Source organism: Callorhinus ursinus, unplaced genomic scaffold, assembly GCF_003265705.2.
Source record: "Callorhinus ursinus isolate GAN/ISIS: 27379988/994484 unplaced genomic scaffold, GSC_fseal_2.0 scaffold2, whole genome shotgun sequence".
NCBI lineage: Eukaryota > Metazoa > Chordata > Mammalia > Carnivora > Otariidae > Callorhinus > Callorhinus ursinus.
The window spans coordinates 23,586,318-23,609,501 of NW_027397064.1; the positions used below are offsets into that span (position 1 = coordinate 23,586,318).

The 23,184-nt window shown below is 34.1% G+C and overlaps 1 protein-coding gene across 8 annotated transcripts in view; it reads left to right on the forward strand.

Moving 5' to 3' along the window:
* The window catches only part of ERBB4 (erb-b2 receptor tyrosine kinase 4), a 1,101,497-nt gene that overhangs the window by 843,587 nt on the left and 234,726 nt on the right, over positions 1 to 23,184 (forward strand). For 4 of the 8 annotated variants that reach the window (XM_073879088.1, XM_073879094.1, XM_073879091.1 and 1 more), the window contains exons 14-17: positions 3,384 to 3,477; positions 9,447 to 9,601; positions 16,699 to 16,743; positions 16,865 to 16,939. In XM_073879088.1, coding sequence (XP_073735189.1) covers positions 3,384 to 3,477; positions 9,447 to 9,601; positions 16,699 to 16,743; positions 16,865 to 16,939 — 369 coding nt within the window. The remainder of the gene's footprint in view (positions 1 to 3,383; positions 3,478 to 9,446; positions 9,602 to 16,698; positions 16,744 to 16,864; positions 16,940 to 23,184) is intronic. The other 4 variants (XM_073879096.1, XM_073879105.1, XM_073879093.1 and 1 more) reach the window with 2 other exon arrangements.

Consider the following 23,184-nt stretch of genomic DNA (forward strand, 5'->3'; position numbering starts at 1 on the left):
CTAAGAGCAGTATCTTATAAAGAGTGAAAACTAGTAGAATTAAGTGTTGGCCAGTGTCATTCCACTGTAGAAGAATCAAGCCAACACTAGAATTCAGGGCATCTGATTTCCATCCTGTTACTTTTCCAGATGCCATTATTTTTCCTTAATATTTTTAACCTTGTCAGAAACGTGAAATAGACAAATATGTGGATGCATATACCATCCTCTCTCACATCTGCAAAATAATGAAAGTGAAGCAAAGGAAAAATACATGTTTCCTAAATAAACAACACTGATTACCAGACTGTTTTTGAAAGTTTAATGTTTTCCAAGTCATTAAATCAAACGTATTCAAGAAATACAAAGTTTTTAATGTGTTTTACAAGAACAATAGGGCTCTGGGAAACCATATATAAGTGTTAGTTTGAAAGATAATAAATGAAAGTACCTTGTAAAAGTCTGATGTAATTCTAGCCTACGCAGTGATAGATTTTCCCACCTCCAATCTTGTGGTACTGACTAATTTCTTCCAACATTGCCCGGCAGTTAAAACAGCCTTTGAGGAATAATGAATTCAAATCCTAACTTCATCACTTCCTCATTTTCAATCTTGGATAAATAACCTAATTGTTCTAAACTTAGGTTTCTTATATGGAAAACAGGGATAATAATGGTGTCAATTTCATAGGATAATTATGGTTATTAAATGAGAAAATGCATAATAAAGTCTTGTTAGAATTTTTACTACTAAGATGATTATTATTTTCTTTTTGTGTCCATAAATCTAAGCTGATTAGATGGTTAAGTAGAACAGTCACCTTAAAAATGTTGAAAACAAATACAAATAAGACCTTTACCAAAATCAGGGCACCTATATTTATATAACTTTTATCTGAGAAGAAATCCTCAAAAGAGAACTTTTTGAAGGGGAAAAGAAAATCAGTTATTTCCTGGATGTTAGCATTCAAATCCAGGTCATAGAAGCCACTGTATTTCAGCAACTCTTAACTACAGTGCACAAGCATTGAGAATGAAAGAGAAAACTCATTGCAACACAATCTTAAAACTGTCTTATTTGACAACATGGTCAAATGCTTTTGAAACATTAAGAACAAATGGGAACATCAGAAAGAGTGCCAGTCTGAGGTCTTTGTAGGCCTTTATATTTAATAATCACAACCTCTCATTGAAATACAATTTTTCCTTTTTACAAAGGATATTTACAAAATGAAGTCTAGAGATGTTAAGGCATTTAAGGTCTAGAAGTATTAGTGTTGGTGTTGGGAACAACCGGCCAAATTTGGGAAGGACTTGACTCTAAAGCATTTGCTCTGGATCACAGGATTGGCTAAGGTAACACACACAGCAAGACTGTGAGAAATATAGAGTAGTAAAAAAGTGACAAAAAGCTCAGTATGCAAAACTCAAGCTCAATAGACAGTGATTTGTTAGGTCAGATTCAAATGAAAGGGGAACTGTGGCAAAGTCATAGTATAATCAATAGGAAATGGGGAAGAAAAAGCATTGATGGAGACAGTGACAATGAAGAGCAGAAGTAATAAAAATTAAAAGAAGGATCAGTTCTGAGAGCAGAAAGAGAGCCCAAAGCCATACAAATAGAAGTCTAGTCTATAGAGGAAAAGGCAGCTACATTGAATCTCCATGACTTTTTATGACATATTCACTTTATTCTTCAACTCTGTGTGTGGGAAAGGGATTTTCAAGAAGAGAAAGAAAAGCATGACCAATGGTTTAGTACCACAAAAATTATGACCTTCATTCAGTAACATAACCTTTAGCAACCCAAGAAACTGTACTCAAAAAAAAAAAGGAATTTGCTGATGGTTGCAGGTTTTGCTGTTAACTGTTTTATAATTTCATTATACAGATGATGCTTTTGATTCTCTTCACAATTAACCTACCATCCTCCTTTCCCCCGTACCAGTCATTTTGACTTTTTTATTCTGAAGATTTCCTCTGTCAAGCACTGTATATAATTCATGTTAATAAAACATACAAAAGAAAATCTGTTTCTATGTAATTGAGTTTTTAAATTCAAGAAAATTTGTAAGAAGCTTAATTCATAGCAAGCCAGCACCTCATTTTAAAAATGCAAAATCCTTGTAACTAAATATGTGCATTGATACCTAACTAAACCACCAATTTATGCTATTTAATTTGAAAACCCAAGCTTAATTATCTTGCCTTAAAGTATGTGTAGTTTTAATTTAACCAACAGAAAAATAGCCCACCTTTTGGATTTCTATCATTTATTAAGGCTTTATAATAACCAAATGGGATAGTTCACTATGAAATAAGTGAACACTTCATTCTAGGGAATAATAAATTTAAATTTATCACCTAATTAATCCATAATTGCCATATTTGCAATGCTTTTAGTTTGAAAGAGCTCATAATATACAGACACAAAATAATACAGAAGCTATAAATATTTAGTTAAGTTTTGTTAATGACTTACAACTGGCGTTCTAAATTGTTTTTACCCAGTGCCTCATCCTCTGATACATTAGTGGGAATGGGGTATTTAAACATATTGTACATGAATGATACCCAATTATTGAAATGAAAATTTTGCAGTAGATATTGATTAGAAAACTTACTATTGATGACATTTAACATTCAAATCAAATGTAAGGTTGTGGGAAGGGATAACCATCATCCTAGATTTTAATTAGAAAATTTTAGTGTTGACATTTAACTATTTTTTATTTTATACCATATAGAATTACTTCAAAAAGACCTTAAGCTGAAAAAGATGTGATATTAGATCAATAATCTAGGAATATAAAATCTGCCATAAAAAGATATTTTCTCTAATTCTCCAAGGCAGCTATTTTAAAAGAAGAAAAGAAATCAAAGCATTTTTTTTGAAGTTCCACCAAAAATAAATTGAAGAGTCTTGGGATTTGAAGGACAGGGTTGAGGAATATCATGTCACTTAGCAACATGAAAAATACAATAGTTCTTTCAGAGTTTAAAAAATAAAGCTCAGCCAAGAGTAAAATTTTATATAGAGACAAACAGGCACAGCTTTACTTAAAAAAAGGTAAAAATGATTCTGTTGTGTCATCAGAAGAGTCGTACTTTTTTTTTTTTTTTTGAGACTGCGCGAATATCTCTCACAAGAGAGAGGTTTCCTGAATGAGTCTATCGTTGAACCCAATGGAGGGCAAGGAGAGCCATCTGGCTGCAGTTTATCTTTTCTCCTAATGGAGAACTTATTCCGTAATGTACAGGGAAATGATTCTGATGCTCCTGGCACATAAAGAAACAGACTCTAGAATTTACTCTGCCAATAGGACTTTCAGCAGATGTTGCTTCATTTGTTAGGTTGACAGCTTGTTTGCTTATACCACCTCATGCAGCTGATGTTTTCACAGTGAATTTCGAGAATTTGAGAATGGCTCCATCTGTGTGGAGTGTGACCCCCAGTGTGAGAAGATGGAAGATGGCATCCTAACCTGCCATGGACCGGTAAGCTTGCAGACATCTATGGTTGTGTTGGCTTATTTGGCTCATGTGTGAATGTTTGTTATGTCATTCCTTTATCATTTATCCATCCATTCAACAGGTGTTTGTAGCATGCTAGGGGGAATCATGTTTGATATTCCTCCCTCAAGAGGCTTACAGTTTAGTAGTAGAGATGAAATATTTACAAATTCAATTTTTTAAATATTTATATCCCAGATAATATATTTAGAAAGTGGATATGGTTATGCCCTTGAAAATTGCAGTGTTGAAAAGAAAAGGGAATATATAAGTAATTAGATTGAACAAAATAATTGATAAAATATAAATATATATCAATTGTTATAGGAACACAAATGAGAGATAAATTAATCTGTCTTTGGGATGGAAAGTAGGGCATTAAGGAGGTCCGTAGAGAAGTGATGTTTGAGCTATGCTTTGAAGAAGAATCTAGAAAGAAGAAACATGCAAAGATATGCAAATGTAAAAATTCATGGTGTGTTTGAGGTAAACTATAATACATTCATATCTGTGTTTAATTATTTAACTATTATGGCATTGTGAAGGACATTGTGAAAGACAGAAGGGAGAGGCAAACACTTATAAACTAAAATCTAAAACAGTGTGATAAATACTATGGCAGAGAGAAAAACAGAGCTATGAGAATGGAAGAGGGGCTATGGGATCAGGAAAGTCTTGATGGATAAATTGGCATTTACATGTTTGAAGTTAGCCTTTTGAGAAAATGGTAATTATTTTTTAGTCCTCCCTTTGGTTCCCATCATTCAGGCTTTTTCCTAATAATGAGCTTAATAATGACTTTGTCATTCCAAAGTGTCATATTCATCCTTCTTTAGACAAACTTCCAGTTTTTTTGTGTGTATTGAGTCATTTCTCAGTGGATTATTTGGAGACCAACATTTGGGTGTAGCCAAGAGCTCAACATTGCTCTATGAGTTTATATGTGATTTAGATAGTACTGATTTTCTACCAGAGTGCTTATTCAGCACGTAATTAGCTTAGAAAAAAGAATATCATTGAGCCTCCAAACTTCCATTAGGCCCCAATGAGCTGTTCTGGAACTTCATCTAAAGAAGGATGTGGAAAACCTGGACAGTTCAGAGGACTACCACAAGTATGATTAAGCTTGGAAAATCAGACCTCTGAGAAAAAGGAGTGGTGTGATTTGGCCTGAAGAACCAAAGTCTAAAAGACAATTTAATATGTAAATGATCTTCAAGTAAGTATGCAAAGGGCATATTTGTCTATTTTCTGTCCGCACTAAGGAATTAAGGGAAAATACAATTAATATGCAGCATGAGAAATGTGGATGCTGGAAGGAATGACATGAAACACAGGGAAGTAAAATTCTGAAATGGTTTGTGTTAAAACAAGTCAGGCTATCTATAGAAGACATCTTTAAACACTAACATATTTAAGTACCAAAAGTCAAAGAATAGAAAACAATATATCTTTCAGAGAGACTGAGACTTTGAAAATGTGCAATTACAATAACAAGGCAGACTGCAAAACCAGTCCTGTGCTTTTTCTATTCCTCATGCTGCGTCCTATGGTATAAATGATGCTGGCAAATAACTAATTTATTAATTCATTTTACTTTGTATATTTTCACAGTGTATTTGTTCATTCTTTTGTTACTCAAAAGATAGAGACAGTTTATAAATTACACATTAAAAACACTAATTGTTGATTTTTTTTCAATTTTTAAAATTATTTGCTAACTAAGAAAGAGTGAAAAAACAGGTCTTTAATGAATACATTTTGATCTCTTAATGACAGCATTGTTGGACCAACAATCTACTTAGAATTACCACCCAGGGTTAACATTGTCAGTTAATATGTCTAAAGATTAGGAAAGGCATTAAGTCAAAAGTAAGAAAATTTCAGTAAACTCGAATCACTCATTTGTGGAAGATCAGAACACGGAATCAAGAAAATCTATTTGATCACTTGATCAGTAAACCTTGAAATACCAGCAGGAACAAATATAATTTTAGGTTATGGTGTCTGAGAAACCGGCAGGACTGAGATCAAACAGTAGCCCAAACTGCTTTCACGAGGAGGTTGCTTGCTTTCAGCTTTTACAATTTATATTAGGTTTTTGTCTGTGTCTGGGTTCATTGATTATCACAACTAGAGATAGAAGTGCTTTTGTGTGCCATATAACAGGCATCTATCATTTGAGATACCCAAGAAGTTCTGGAAACTTCTCTGTGAGGCTGACATTGCGATGAGACAGAGGAAAAGTCATAAAGCTGGTTGGAGGGGCGCCTGGGTGGCTCAGTTGGTTAAGCATCTGCCTTCGGCTCGGGTCATGTTCCCGGAGTCCCAGGATCAAGCCCTGCATCAGGCTCTCTGATCAGCAGAGAGTCTGCTTCTCCCTCTGCCCTTCACCCCGCTTGTGCTCTCAATCTTGCTCTCTCTCAAATAAATAAATAAAATCTTTAAAAAAATTTTTTTAAAAGCTGGTTGGAATTCCCACACCTGGTCTTATGATTTATTCTGTTGGAATCCCACTTTCCTGAGCTGTCCTTATTTCCTTAATAATAACAGATACACATGTATATTTGTCAAACACTGTTACATCTGAAGCATACTATCACTTTTTCCATTTAAAATATAAAGAAACTAAACCTATAATAATTGGAAAGTTACACCAAAAAGTCAACAATCTATGCAATGTGGAGCTGGAACTCAACTATAGAAGTGACTCCAAATTTTACACTCTATTCATTTCACTTCCCCCCTCCCCTACCCCCATAGACAACAATTCTGTAAATAATAAGAATAACATGTTTTCTAGGAATATAACAGCTGCATGTAAAATGGGATGGTATTATACTATTTAAATGTGACATAAATCCAGGATAATCTTGAGAGGACTAGCTTTGAAATAAAATAAGGCCCTGATTTTATATCCTTATATGTCTGTATGTGGTATTATTTTATTTTTTTTACCTTATTTTGTTTTTATTTTACAACTTTATCCTTTCTGCCTTACTTTCTCTCCTCCTGTGTGTTCCTATGAAGAAATATAAGGAAGGGCATGTGAGAAGAAAGAGAAGTAAGGGAAATCAGACAGAGTTTTAGAAGATAAAATACAAGTCAAAGAGGCAGCATGCAAAGAAGAAATTGAGGAAGAGAATGATAAAAGCTGAAATAGTTGTTAAAGTCAAGTTAATAAAGGTTATGCTGCCATAACAAATAACCCCCATATTACAGTAGCTTATACGAACATGTTTAAATCTTTTTCATGTAAAGTGCACTGCAAATCAGCCCTCCTCCCTGTGATGGTCTAGTGTTCTGAGATGCTTTGCACTTATGGCATCCCCACATCTGCAGAGGATCCCTGCATCATGGCATCAGGGAAAGAGAAGTCTGGAGAGTTTAGCCCTGGCAGTCTCATAAATTGCTTCTACTTAATCTCATTGTCTAAAACAAGACATTCCTCACTTCTGGTGGGAGGAGAATTTCAGTCTTCCATGTGGCTAGAAGTGGAAGAGAACTGGATAGTGGTGAATAGTAGCACTGTCTCTCACAGTAGTTACCAGAAAATCATCAGTTGTCACTGAGGAAAAAAATGTAATATTTCTATCAAGATTTAGCTTATCCTTTAGCTTTCTGGGTTCATAATTGAGTCCAAGGGTAGCATAAAATCAGAGATAAGGAACAATATTGCTTTCACCTCTGTTTTTTATCATTGCATTTATCAGTTCATTCACTGAACTTAGGTTCTTAAAAGCTTTGGGAATATAATGATAGAAGAGTAAGCATTGGACACACATATTTCTTTAAATCTCTTTATTGTGGAAATGAGTTGGAGAATCAGTACATTTCATTTCTTTTGAGATTTGTCAGGACATTTTTTTTTAATTATATCAGCTTAGAACATTAGTTTTGTATCATGATAATACAATCAAATAAGTAAGAGATGCTTAAAAACAAGGAAACATACAAAAAAATTTTTGAAGTATACTTAAACATTAAATATGATTTTAATTTTAGTTTCATAATATTTTGTGTCTTCTGATTTTCCCTAGATATTATTTTACATCAGAAGAATTTTATAGAAAAATAATTCCTAATTTCTAATTTTAACTAAAACTGCCTAATTTACTCATAGTTTTTATTCTTGTGTTCTGCAAGAAGACATCAGCATGTCTCTTGTCTTGTACAATAAGTCATGCCACTGAGCATACTTGCACAGTAAATGATTTTGTATAATAGATGGCATTACATGCCTAAGTACCCATGAGCAGGTGTTAAAATTGGAAGCATGTAAAGTATTCTTTTTTTGATAGGATATAAGAAGTTGCCAATAGCAAACTCTTCAGGTTGAATGGGGATTAGTTTTCATAGGATAATTTCTTTTAGCTCTAAGTCTCACATGAAAATAGTGAAATAGACAGGTGCTTGATTAAACCTCACCAGTCCCAGAATTTCCTGAAACTCCCTCCTGATTACTTTTTCTTCTTACGCCACTGTTCTTCATTAGCAACCTCAATCTTTAAATTTTGAAATATATTTATCGATTTCCTGATATCTTGTATCACCAACTTGCAATGTCTGACTGCTTTTGGATTAACATTTATAGAGAGACTCTTGTGAATGGACGCTCCCTGCCCAATACATAACTCTGTCCAATGTTTGCTTGTTGTTGAATCCCAAATTCACAATTTATAATTATAAACCTAATAAAATTAATTACCTCCCTCTGTACTTACTATACTCCATTTATCTAAATTGTATTTAATGTGAACTGTCATAGTTGTTGGACAATATTGACATACAGCTTTTGGGGAGAAATGGGTCAGGGGAAGAAGTTCCAGAAAGTAGTCAAAGAAAAGAGGAACCTAAGACAATATGATGTTTAAAAGGGAGAACCAAAAGTCAACTTTAAGTAGGTGATATCATTATTTAAAATAACTAAATGTAGGGTAACCTAGGTGGCTTAGTTGGTTAAGCGTCTGCCTTCGGCTCAGGTCATGATCCCAGGGTCCTGGGATCGAGGCCCACGTCAGGCTCCCTCCTCAGTGGGGAGTCTGCTTCTCCCTCTCCCTCTGCCTGCTGCTCTGCTGGCTTGTGCTCCCTCTCTCTCTCTTTCTCTCTGTCAAATAAATAAAGTAAAAAATCTTTTAAAAAATAGCTAAATGTATAAATATATTGCATCTTTTAAGAAAATAGCATTTTTAATCAAAATATTCTCAATTTTCTTTGATTTAGTGGTAGACTGCTTAACATTTTTTTGCATGCTTACTATTTCCGGCACCAAATCCAAATTAGTTATTTTGTAAAATTCTTTTATGTTTAAGATGAGTTTTAAATTTTATGTTTTAAATGACATTTAAACATATTTGTATATTATTGCTTATTAACATTCTACATATTAGAAAGTGATTGTATATTATAAACATAAATATGCAAAGTGAGTTAGTTCTATTTAAATTTATTATGCTCAAATTTATATCACTTTTATTATTGGATAAGTTTCTCCATATAATTTTCTTTGACATGCACCTACTTTATTATTGTGGACTTTTGATATCTGTTCATCAGAATGTCTTTATTGTGCTCTCAGTATTGAACTGTGTGATTTACTAAAATCCATATAAATAGACATGTAAGTTTTAACATTATCACAAGCTGATCTGAGATGGAGAGTAATCTAGAAATTAAATTTTATTTTCCTAAACTAATTCCTAATAATTCAACCATAGTAAATTGTAAAATTCATTGTTCAAATAATCATCGACAACCAAAGGAAATTTTACATCTCACTTTTACATTGAAAAACTGCAATAGTGACATCCCCGTTTGTAGTTTTGAAAATGCTCTCCAGTTCCCTAGGGGAAGATTGGCCACTCACAGAAGTCTTAGGAACTAAACCACATCAATACCAGAGGAAAGAGCATCCATTTTTCTTTCTCCATTGTGTTTTGTTTTTCACACTTCAGGGACCTGACAACTGCACAAAGTGCTCCCATTTTAAGGATGGCCCGAACTGTGTGGAAAAATGTCCAGATGGCTTACAGGGGGCAAACAGTTTCATTTTCAAGTATGCTGATCAGGATCGGGAGTGCCACCCATGCCATCCAAACTGCACCCAAGGGTAAGCATCCTTGCTGGCCAAGGACTCCATCACACAAGTATCTTTACCCTTGACACAGTCTACTAAATATATACTATTGTCATATAAAACTCTATTCATCTTTATATTAACATGTTGACTTAAAGAGAAATACTTTCTAAGAAAGTGGTTTATGCAATCGAATGTACACCCTATCAGATATTTCTGTTAAAAATTCACCTAAAAGTATTCTATTGACACCTCTATGAAGCTGGTGGCAGGTATACTTTGTATGGAGTGTAGAAATTCTTCCAAATTTTACTTGATATTGAAGATATCTTAGAAAAGACAAGATAGTCATCAGACTTTTGAGGTTTGTGCTTAATAAATCTTTAACAGAAGTTTTCTGTTTATGTTTCTTTGTTCTTACAACCAGCTGAAGGCTAAACACTGCCTTGAATTACTCCTTCAACAAAATATAAGCAAAATAGTAATGACAGGGAAAAAAAGGTGTGGGGGGGGAGAATTTAGTGATATGTATATCAATAAAATCAGAAATGCATTTTGTGAAAGTAATTTTATGGCAGGTTAACCTATAACTTAGAATTTCTTTGACCAGTATAGGACAACTTGAAGATGGGTAGGTGCATAGTTTTCTATTGTTTCAAAAGGATGCATTATAAAATGAATAATAATTAGATTACCTTTGATACTGATAACAGTTGAAAAACAAAGACATATTACAGAAAGAAGAAAAGCACTGAACTGAAAGAAATAATGTCACTCATCTAACAAATCCCAACACCTAATTTTTTAAAAGAGAGCAAATCTATTTTAGTAAGGGCTTTTCTTTTTCTTTCCTCCAGAACGTGACTAATTTCAGACTTGAGAACAATTTAACACACTCTCTCCTACTTCTGTCCGTACATCCTCTTCTCCCTGATGAGTGCCCACACACATGTGCACACCCCGCGTACAGATACAGATACTTGTTGTCTGTATCTATCTGGCAGGAAAGTATGAGATTCCATAAAGAGATTTTCTGCCAGATTAAGAGCTAGCTGCTAGGGGATACTGAAGAAGTTAAGCAAGCAACATCATTTTCTGCCAAGAGGACACCAATTTGCAGATGCTGCTACAATTTCCTGCAGGTCAAGAAATCAGCTTAAGTCACTCTGTGAAGTGGCAGATCCTGAAAAGGTAAAGTAATATTCTGCCATTCAAATTCAAATGCAGCCTGGAAGAGCTTATGCCAACTCGTTGGTTTATACATAAGCACATAGACTGAGGATACCGAAGTAGTCACATAGACACTTTGCTTCAAGGAAACTAGATGGAATGAACTTCTCCCCTTGCAAGTTTTTGGCACAGTTGGGTTAAGAGTATTTCATGAAGAAACAACTGGTGCCCCTGGAGCAGAAGTCAGCAACAGAAACAGAAAACTTTGCCTGCTAAAATAATCATCCACAGGAGAGTTTTATTGTTTTGTCACTAAAATTAAACCAGTAAATTATTCAATATAATGTTGATGTCAACAGCTGTTGCCATTCAAAATGAGACCTTTTGGTATTTTTGCAAATCTAATTACAAGGAAGCCATTAGGGAAATGAAAGTGAGATCACAGAGCCATAGTCTGGGTGTGTGGCTGGTGTGTCTTCCTCTCAGCCCTTTTAAATCATGATTATGTAATAAAAGAAAGTATATATAGTGGGGGAGAAGTAGAAGTAGGGTCCATTTACCACAGCAACAAAATCCAGATGTCAGCTAAAAAGGGAGGATGAAGGTATAAAGGGAACAAATCCTACCAGATCATTTAGGAACTCCCAGTAAATAGAAAAATGTCTTTAAATCAGCTGTTGGAGAATGATGGTGAGACAGAATTTGAATGTTGTATTCCCTGGCATCTTCCAAGGCAAATGGATTCTGGGATGACTGATTTAGTCCTGAAGGATTTTTGTATTTGTTTTCATTTAGCCTCCTGCCATCCTTTTCCTAATATCTTCCATATTGTCCAGGTTCACTCACTTCATGGAAGTTTTGTGGTCCCAACCCCAGAATTCCTAAATTCCCGAATCCAACTCTGCACTACTGCTCTGCACCACTGTGCCTTGAGATCCTTTAGTGAAGCAATGAAGGGCTCTGTGCAGTTAGTCCCTTCTCTTCAAATTGCATGTAGAGATAGGATCTTTCCCTAGAAAGAGCACAGGGACAGTGGACACGATGAGACGAATGACTATTTTTATTCCTAAATGCGTGTACTAATTGCCCTATGGGTGAGTGTGAGCTCACCACGCCAGCTCAGCTTTGGAAAACAGATTTTTTTTCATATGTCGATATTATGTCAGCTAGATAATTCAAGAACCAAGTTAATGGAAATAGTCTTTCAAGACACATTTTTTTTAGAAGGAACGTTCTTACTTTGAATACTGTTCAATGATTTTCTGAAAATAAAATTATGTGTGTAATACCTTAAAAGCACTTTTATTACTCTGAAAGTACATTAAATATATTGGCTCTTATAAGTTCTTTAGATATTTTTAAAATAGGTTATCCATTTAGTACCTATCAGGAGATTTTCATTAATATCCCTAAAGAGGTGGTGGTTGGGGCGGCGGGGCGGGAAGGTTGGTTAACATTGTCTCTTCTTGTCTTGACTAGAAGACTTTTATTTTGGCAGCCTTTTCTCATTTCATTCGTTCTTCAACTTGGTTATATTGAACATCTACTGTGCATCAGATATAGTGATAGCTAAGTTCAGAAATAAGAAAGACACAGCTCTTGACCACTAGTGAGTCATGGTTCAGTGAGTTTTCACTCTTACAATTCATATCTTTCCATTGGAGACCCTTCACCATATTTTGAAATGATGAGCAAGAATTTATTTATTTATTTATTCATTCATTAATGATGAGCAAGCTTTTAAAACTTAGGAACGATCTTCATGGGGCACCTGGGTGGCTCGGTCGGTTAAGCGGCTGCCTTTGGCTCAGGTCATGATCCCAGGGTCCTGGGAATGAGCCCCCACATCTGGCTCCCTGCTCAGCGGAGAGCCTGCTTCTCCCTCTCCCTCTGCCTGCCACTCTGCCTACTTGTGCTCTCTCCCAATCAAATAAATAAATAAAATCTTTAAAAAAAAAAGGAATGATCTACATATTTGCAATTAGCAAGACAGAAATTTTTTAAAAACTAAATTTAGTAGGTAATTAAATTGCTATAATGGCAATTACTGTGGTTTCTACACTAACATTATTGAGTCCATGATAAATACCAATTTAATTTTGGTTTTGGACTGGGATATTTATTTTTCATAAGGCATCTTTGAAAATTTTCATTGAATATTTTTGTTAATATTAGAATCATGGTTTCATATTATTAAATTCCCTATATGCCTTAATCTTTCTTATCAACCCTTTTTATATTTTTTAATTTATATAGTGAAAAATTTTTCACTGATAGAAGGAAAGTAGAGCTGCTTGTGAAACTATTGTCTATACTCTTTTAATTGAAATTTTAAAATATTCCTCCATTTCACAATTTAAAGGAGATTTTGTTAAAATATCTCAACTATGTTAGATATATGGGTACATCAAAATGCTTATAAATCAATAAGTAGTGGCAAATGTTCAACACATCTTGATGTTCAGAATTCTAGATGTTTTTATTGACACGTTATAGTTTCTGATATTCTGTAAAGCTTTTACTTTTTACCATTAATTTTGTAGAGAGTTGCATTATTCCTTATCCTTTTTTGATCTCATATTTGGGATTTTGACTCTTTAAAAGTTTAATTTTTCCATTATTCTGTGATCTTGCTGAATCAATATAAATTGCAAGTGCTATTTAATAAAGCTATAAATAAAGTCCAAAAGGTTGAAATAGGGTACACATCTTTAAATACACAGCGACTTGTATTTAGAAAAGATGGGGCTACTTCAGTCATACCCTTATTCTTTGTTATCCATTTTTTCTTTCATCTTCAGCTTGTAAATAAGTTTAAATCTCAAATATCCTACACAATGCACTCAACAAACTTTCCCTACATCCTGCCCCCTACATCCTGCCCCCTCAGTACTCACCTCCCAATTCCCTTGCCTCTATTCTTGTATGTCCAATTTGCTTCTCAACTCACAGCACCCAAAATTCTGGTGACCTCAACAATGACAACTAAAATGCTCTCAGTAGTTCCTATTTGATGAGACCTCTCTTTGCATTTGACATTGACAATTATCCCATTTCCTGAAGGTCTCTCCTGATTTGGCCCCCACGATGCTGCAATTACCCGATTTTACTCCATTACACTTTCTCATGCTTCTGGCATAGGAGCTTAGCTTAGGTCACTTACTGGTTATTGGAGTTCCATGGATTTCAGTCTCAGGCTCTGCTTATCTCGCTTTATAGATCCTTCTTCAGCTATCTTATCCACTCATGATTTCAACTTTTCCCGTACGCTATTTCAAAATTGATTATCATTCTGATATCTTCATGCCCCACCACCACAGACCCCCCCCCCTTTCCTGCTGGCAAGGAACATTTCTTACCCAAATGTAGGACAACCACACTAGATAAATAAAACTGAAATTATCAACCCCTCCTCCTCCAACACACACAAAAGGAAAGGTGTCCCTCCTCTTGCATTCTCTCACTGATGGTACTACTATTCTCATAGATGGACATTTGACATGTTTAATTCCTCTGACCCTTCTGTCATCAAATCAGCCGTCAGCTTCTCTTTTACCCTCCATACCTTTCAAGCTATTTCTTCAGTCTGGCCCCTGCCTCTATCCTAGTTGCCATTTCCGAAGTTTAATCCTTTTTTCATCTCTTATACAGACTAAAACAGTCTCTGGGCCAGAGGAATCTCTCTGGATCCCACCTGACTAACCTTCACAGGGCAGAGGTCCATGGAAAACACAAATGTAGCAAAGCCATTACTTCTTTAAAACCTGCAGTGGTTCTCCATTAAATTTGCTTCCAAGCAAATAGCTTTCAAATTCTGACTCCTGTCTCATGATCTCGCTTCTTTTCCCTCTCCCTGTCACCTCATGTTGTGCTCCCTGACTATTCAGAATTTCGTGCGCTCTACATGTCCTCAGGTCTGTGCTTTTATCTCTGTTGTTCCTTACGCCTTAGATGTCACTGCTACTCCAACCATGGATCTCAGCACCCTGAACTTCAGCTTCCTGTCTTCTCCGTGAGGATTACCATGATTTTTTGAAGCCAAGCATCCCTCTGCTATGCTCCCTTAAGCCACTCTTTCATGTCTCTTATTATATTTGTCACATTATACAATATACATCTGGTTATGCATCTGTCTCCTTCATTAAATTGTGAGCTCATTAAGAGTAGAAGAAGTGTCTAATTCATCTTTTTTTTCCCTCCAGCTCCTAGAGGAGTAGCAACACTTAGTAGGCATGCAAACAATTTTTTTAAATGGATAAATAAAGATCTTTCATCATTCATACTTTCCCCTCAAGTTGAATTTCACTTTTAAATATTTTTTTATCTTTCAAAGGTGATTATAAAGGCACAGATTGCAAACTAATCATAGCTTTTTGGTTTACTTCTACTTGGAAATAAGAAGTAGACTATTAATTTTACAAAATGGCAATACTGTATAAAAAAGCATTTTGAAGAAGATATAATCAGAACCTAGGAAAAATAAGTTCTTCAGAATAAAATAAAAAAACAATATAAGACAATTTGGAAACATTTTTAGTAGTTACTTTTTCCATTTTAAGAAATGGTTTTGGTTATGGATTATAATACCAATTCAATGCTCTGTGCTATATATTTTTTATTTTTATTTCTTATTTGCTTTTTTTAAAAGACTTTTTTCATGATGTATTCTCCATGTTTCTGTATATTAAATTTTTTCTGGCCTGTTCAAAACCAATCCTCAAAAAGAAAACATCTTTCTACCTAGTAGTAATATTATAGCAGACACTGGTGAAGCAAGGAAACAGTGACTTAATTATTATTATACATAGTTACATTAGTTCACCAATGTTGAGAGTTATCTAAAGATATAATGGGCAGTCTGGCCTTATACACGAGCACCTTATTACTTCATTATATGGTGATTTTTGACTTCAGCTGCTTTTTCAGTTTTAGAAATTAGAGTTTGGGGGAAAAATGTGATCAGCAGAATTAGACAGTTCTATAAATCATAGCTGTAGAGGGAATCTTGATAATGCACTGGAGCTATATGTTTGTGATGAGAGAGAAGGGAAAGAAATACAATTCAAGTACATTGGAAGATGGGAGAAGCAATATTTCCCTAATACTTCAAAATGCAATTCTAGGAACTGTACGCCAGGATTTTGTGTACTTATATGATTCCACTTAAATATTGATCTCAGTGAATTCTTTACTTACCTGGTTCTTAGTGTATTCATTTCTTTGGAGAGTATTTATTTGTTATTGTTTCAGTTAAATATGATGGCAGTTTAAAAACCTATTTCTGTTTGCCTGTTATGGCACTGCTCTTTTAAAAGAGAGTGTCAAGATAAACTGCATTATGGTGAAACCAGTTAATTTGCTTTTTAAATGAATTCATGTTTACAGATAAGTGTGCTTTAAAAACAGTCACAACCAAGGAATGGAATAATGTGATTATGTAAAGTATCCATAAGAATAGCATTAAAACATGTTAACTCATTTTCTGCCATAATCAATCTTTAATGAGTATTAACATCAGGTTATTATATTATATTGAATAGCTCATGTTTCCTTTTTTATTGATTTTAGTTTTTACTTAAGTTTAAGTCCTTTTAGAAGAAACTGTATACATGAAACCAATTATAGCCTTTGAAATATCAAGTTATTCAGCAAGACATATACTCATGAATGATGCAAATGAATTGAAAGCATTAGAAAGTGAGTTATATGGGTTTGGAAGTTATCCACAATTTCCTGTACTGTGAACATGTTTCTTTGCATGCCACTAGGGTGGAATTTGCAACTTACTTCTCTGTATCCATCAAGCAATAATCTCACTGGCTTAAATTCACAGTGTCCTGAAATTGTCTAAAAACTATTATTAAGAATTTGAAACAATTGTGTTTATCTTACTGATTCTTTTTTTAAAAAATGACTAATTTTTTCTTTCCTTGTATTTTTTAAATTTGGATCTTCTGCAGGTGCATAGGCTCAAGTATTGAAGACTGCATCGGCCTGATGGATAGGTACTTGGTGTGCTTGCTTCCCATGTTCTTCCTCCAAGGCTCCTTGTGTGAGCACTGGTGCATGTGTGTGCATGCCACTGTGAATGGAGAATGATGCTTTCTGTTCTGTAATTGCCTGCAGGTGTAGCGGTCCCACTAGTCATGACTGCATTTATTATCCTTGGACGGGCCATTCCACTTTACCACAACATGCTAGGTAACATCTACCATGTTTCCATTTTGTCACTCAAATCCTTTCCAAATTATCATGGATAAAGAATACTAACCAGTTAGGTGAAACTTATACTATGTTAAATTCAGGGAGTTATGAAACAGGCATATAAGACTACTTTTCAAGCCACATTCCTTATCTCTTTTTTCTCTATTCATTATAATTTTAGAATCCAAATTGGTAGTGTCATTGAATTTTAGCTTTGTACAATTTAAGGATTTTGATTTATTAATCTAGAACTTTAATAGAATATTTTTATTAATTTTGTAGATTATTACAAAAAGAAATATTTTAAGAGAGGAATTTGCAAAAGTTAATCTATTTTTATAAGATGTTTCTTGTTTAATTGGATTCATTTTCTGATTTTATATTATTTTGAGCTGGTTGGTGTATTCTCTAGGCATCAGAATTACCATAGACTAAAGGCACTATAGAAAATACTTTGTGCAGGTAAAAGTACAAGTTGGAATTAAAATATATATATATATATATCACTCAGATTCATACAAAAATCTGTGCATGAGTAGTGGCTTTATGCAAAATCACCAACCTGGAAACTACTCAAATGCTCTTCAGTTGTGATATATCCATACATTGTAATGCTACTCTGCAATAGAAAGGAAGAAACTAATGACATATGCAAAACGTGGATGGATCTCAAATGCATTATGCTAAGTGAAAGAAACTAGACTTAAAAGAATACATACCATATGATTCCATTTGTATGCATTCTGGAAAAGCCAAAACTATAGGGACAGGGAATCGGTCAGTGTCGCCAGCAGCAATGTTACCAGGTATGCCTGGCAACGGACATGAGGTAATTTGGGGGGATGATGGAATTATTCTATATCTTGACAGTGGTGATGGGTACACAAATATCATGGTTCAGTACATTAAAAAGGATGAATTTTACTGGCTATAATTTATAGCTCAATAAATATGACTTTTAAAATATTTAGGAAAAGAGTAACTTTACAATGTTATGTAGAAATATTGTTTGCTTTTTTTTTAAAGATGTTATTTATTTATTTATTTATTTGAGAGAGAAAAAGAAAGAGAGAGAGAGCACAAGTGAGGGAGGGGCAGAGGTAGAGGGAGAGAGAGAGAATCTCAAGCAGACTCCCCGCTGAGGATGAAGCCCAGTTCAGGTCCGAGCTCATGACCCTGAGATCATGACCTGAGCAGAAGGCAGAGGTTTAACCCACTGAGCCACCGAGGGGCCTCTTGTTTGCTTTCTTTATGAAACAAATTAATTGTATCTTTTGGAAGAGAGAAAGTAGTGTCAAATTACAAGTAGCAAAATGACAGATTGGGATGAAATATTCCCTTTTAATGTAATTTTTTATTCAAATTTAACATACATAGGGTGAAAGTACACAAAATATAGGTATAAAACTCAGTGAATTTCTCTAAACGAAACATTTATGTAACCATCAGCCAGATCAAGAAACAGAATAGTGCCAGAGACAGAAACACCCTTATGCCCCATTCCAAGGGTAACCATTGTCCTAAATGCTAGCACCAGTTTGCCTATTTTTGCACTTTATATAAATTGAATCATACATATGTATTCTTTATATCTGGCCTCTTTTGCTAAATTATAATAATGAGGTTCATCTGTGTCATTAAATTTAGTCATATTTTTTTCATTTGTATGATATTTCACCTTTAAAATTTTTTAGAACAATCAAATAAGTGATATGTCTTATTAACAGGTTATTTAATTAAATTCTTTTAAAAAAGGATGCTGTAGAAGTAAATGATTTATACAACAGTGGCACTTTGGCACTTGGGATCAATTCAGATTAGTTAATACAGTTATTTAGAGCAAGGTTTAAATTACGGAAAACAGCAAAAGAGAGAAAGAGAAAGAAAGAGAGAGTACCTAAGGCCCAAACTTCAGTTTTATAAACTAAGATCCATTTTAGATTGTTCCTATATTTATGAAATAATTTTCCTCCATGAGACTTTGGTTGAGTCACTGTGATATCATTTTGAAGAGTGTTTCCACATTTGATTCAATGACTTTCTTATAATTAGTCCAGCCAACAAATGAGAGGCAATATAATGTGGTTATTAAGTGTGCTGTCTTTGGAATCAGATTTTCTAGGTTCAAAGAAAGGCTCTATCACTTTTTAGATGTGTAACCTTGGGTAAGTTCCTTCAATTATCTGAGCCTTACTTTCTTCATGTATAAAATAGGAATCTTAATATAGTTTATAAATTGGTTGTGAAGATTGATTGAGTCCATAGAATAGTGCCGTGCTCCGATAAATCACCCAGTAACTGTTGTGATTTATTATTTTGCTATATAATGAGGATTTTAAATGTTGGAGATGGAGGAAACATAACTCCCAGAGGGAGGGGGAAAAATCTCTCAAGGTCACTCAGGGAAGTTTCACGTGAACTTCTACCCCTTATGGTGGGTCCCTTGATGGAAAGGAGGGTATTTCTTAACCCTAAGAATCACTGCCCTAATAAGGGCCACTGGTATGGATGGCAGCACATCATAGGCAGAGGCATATGCAGAGACAGAGAAAGAGTTAATACCATAGTGGTAGTTCCCTAGTGATTTTCAGTGCTCAAAATCATAGTGTATCTTATTATAGATTTAATATTTCCAACATTTAAACAAAAGTAGTTTGGGAATTTCCAATCCTATTACTTGCCTGGGTTCTCAGGCCATTCTCTATAGTCTCAGACTAACACCTACTTCAGATTAGCTTTGTCATAAATAGGTAACCATGTCCAGTAACAGAGTATAGATTGTACAATTCAGCCCATCGTTCCTATGAAAAATCACCTGTAGGCCTTCGTACAGGTAAAGAGCAGAAGTCTTTGAATTTGAAAGCCTGGGTACAAGTATTTGCACTACCATGTTTCTTATCTGTATAAAATGGGGATGATAATGGTAATTTTTAAAAATGGAAATTCTTACACCTCGTAAGATTGGTATGAGAATTAAATGTACAGGAGCTATTCTCTAGTATATATGTTCATTGGTGGTAATCACGTGTCTAGCTGAAATATTGGAAACATCTTTTTGAAAATCTAATGATTTTTTACTGGTATTTTATGTATCAGTAGGGCATAAATCCAATAGTTTTAGTGACTACAAAATTGACATATCAAAATTTCTCAGGTTTTAAGCATTTAAATTTTATATCACACCTCTATGTATAATGATTTCAAAAAATTGGTAGTAGGGAGCTAATTGTTCCTTTTAGAAACTCTGGATATCTTTAATTAATAACTCTTTTGAACTTAAATTTAAAGTAGTGTGACTCTCTCCTTCAGTTGTGTTGACTTGTCAGAATTACTTGACTTGTCACAGGCTGTTTATCAGGCAGTTTGGAATTTACATGAAAGATTTAGCTTGGAGACCTCGGAAAAGCATTTATGAGCATGGAGTATTTTGTCAGGGATTGGATGAGAAGTGAAAGTAACAAGTAACTTTTTTTTTCAGGTTCTTATTGTAGTAAATGCTTAGCTCTCTGTAAAGTGGTAGGTACACATTGAATTGAAAGCAGGGGACTAGTCTAGTAATATTTCAGTTCATTTTCTGTCTTTAACTTCTGTGATAGTTTTTTTAAGCTTCTGCCTTAATTGATTAAAGTAAATCTTACATAATAAGGGGATAAAACACATGGGCAAAAGTAACTGCTTTAAGTTTCGTGAACCATGTTTTAACTGGGAGATTACCCAAATGCCTAGTTTTCTTTTAGTCACAGAAAATTGCATCGAGCATGTCAATGTGACCATTTCAAAATATTTAGAATTCATACTCCCTACTACCCCATTATGTTGTATTCTGTTTCCTAAACCAGCAGGAAAAACGATTGAAGATTTAAATGAAAGCAGGTGAAATGTTTTCAATCTTGATCGACTTTCATTTTCTAAGCCGTGTTATTCTTTCCCAAGCCTGCAATTTGTGATTTGGTTTTCCACACTCCATTTACCTTACAGGCTTCTGCTGGAATTTCTTCCAGGAAGATTGGATAGGATGGAAAAGAATTTTTTTTTCCTGTAGTATCCTAGAATATGAAAATAATACTTGAATTTCAGAAATTCTCCATACTTTCCTTAGCTGAATTAAATGCCTTAAAAATAGCATTTACCTTTGATGTTCTCCCTTTTCCATCAAGAATCTTATGAAGAAATATGTTCAGCAAGTTTTAATTTATTATTCTTTTTTGTGCTATTTATTTGAGCTTGCACACAAGCTATTTTCATATAGATTGTGATAGAACAAAGCATTCTATTCTATTCTATTTTAGTTTCTTTGTCAAATATATATCCAAAGCTTTCTATAATCTTCGTCTCTCCTCCATCAGGGCCCACATTTGTTCACCTCAATAAGCAAAGGCTCTGTTGGCAAAGCATTTCTTCGTATTAGTCAGGAATCCAAAATGTAAACTAGTAATTCTTTTTAGAATTTGTGACAGAAATTATTAAAACTACTGGATAACTGTTCAAAAAATTTTATCTGGCTATTTGCTCCAGTTCAGTTATTCTAGATGCTTTACAATATGAAACAAGGTAACTGAAATCAGTTTAATTCTCTAAATCTCATATGGACCGATATCTGAAACATTTTATATTCCTGTCACATTTTAATGCCTGTATCACACTTTTACTTTATGGTATGGTGGTTATTACCTAAGAGGTCACATAACAGTTTATCCTTTAACAGTGTGACCCATGTGTGATATATGAAAGAGATGATATGATATTCTTGACACCACTTTCACAAATGGAACAATCTTTTTTCTTTGTTTTGGCCTCAAGGAAGTAGTTGATAACTTATGTCCCTATCAAATGGTCAAAACAACTCATAGATGGTTTCCTTTGATGAGTGGCAGTTGTGTTGTGATCCTTAAGTCCAATAAATAAAAGTACTCAGGGTTTTTATTATAAGTCTATCCTCAGTCCACCACATTCTGTATATTAAATTTACTTTTGAATTTAAGGGAGTTCAAAGAGGTGAAGGAGAGTGTGTGAGTTTCTTCTTTTCCAGCTGATTTGTGTCCCACAGTTTCCAGTACATATAAAATACCAAAAATTATCAAAGAATTACAAGACAAGAGCAAAACTGTTCAGTAGTTGTTAATTACTGTTCATATAGTTGTGTGTGGTTGCTTTAAATAAAACTGTTTAGTGGCATAAGTTTGCATCGGTGGCTTTGTTTTGATATCAAAATGTCCACACATTGTTACAAAAGCTTTTATGGATCCTAGAAACATTAATATTGTACTCAAACCCGCTAACTGTAAAAATGTGACCAGAAAAAATCACATTTATGGTTGAAAGTCAAAAGAGACTTTTAAGAGCATTGACTTTAGGACTATAATAAAAAATCTAAAGATAGCACTATTGAACTGTAAGATGTTGATTATGCTAGTTAAGGGTCAGATCAAAAATTCAGTGGGTTGAGTGATCCATTATGAATACGTTTTTAACTCTTTCCTATGAGCATCTTTATATGGTGTAGAAATTACAATATTTTGTAATTATTAATTTCTGATTTCTAAAGATGTCAGGACTATTCTCCTCTATGATCTCAAAGCATCTTAAACTTCATTGAAATTCATTACTGACAATCCAGTGGTTTTACTTTTTTTATTAAAAAATGAAAGCAAATGAGTGAAATATGTTCCTGAAGCCTCTGCCCCTTTCTTTAGAATAGATATTTATAGTTTTAAAAGTACTTTGCATGTGCTATTCCAAGATTTGACCCTGGCATTATTTTCTTATAAAATACAATTTAGGGGTATAAGTATGTTATCAGTACTACCCGGGACTTTTAATTGGGATTTTAGTACACAGGAAGTTTTAATTTCTGTTTCGTAACATCTCACATCTAACAAAAACCTTTTCAACTAAGAGCCATCTAAATTGCAACCAACTAAAAATATAAACACTTTGAAAACATTTCTGTAGATAGTACATATAGTTATGTTTTGACGATATGCAAAGGAAGTGAAAAAGTAGCAGATATGGCAAAATGAACAGTATAATTCCCAATAAAGAGAAATTACCTCCTTCTTCCAAAGAACTAAGAACTAAATATATTAAACAACAAGTTTTATATATCTATATCTATCTATCTATCATCTATCTATCTATGTCAAAAGACAGCATCTGACTTGGCCCCCTACTAACATCTGACACAAAAGTTATCAGTAAATTATTGAGAGTCCTAAAGTAATGCCTCCCCATCTATATAGCCA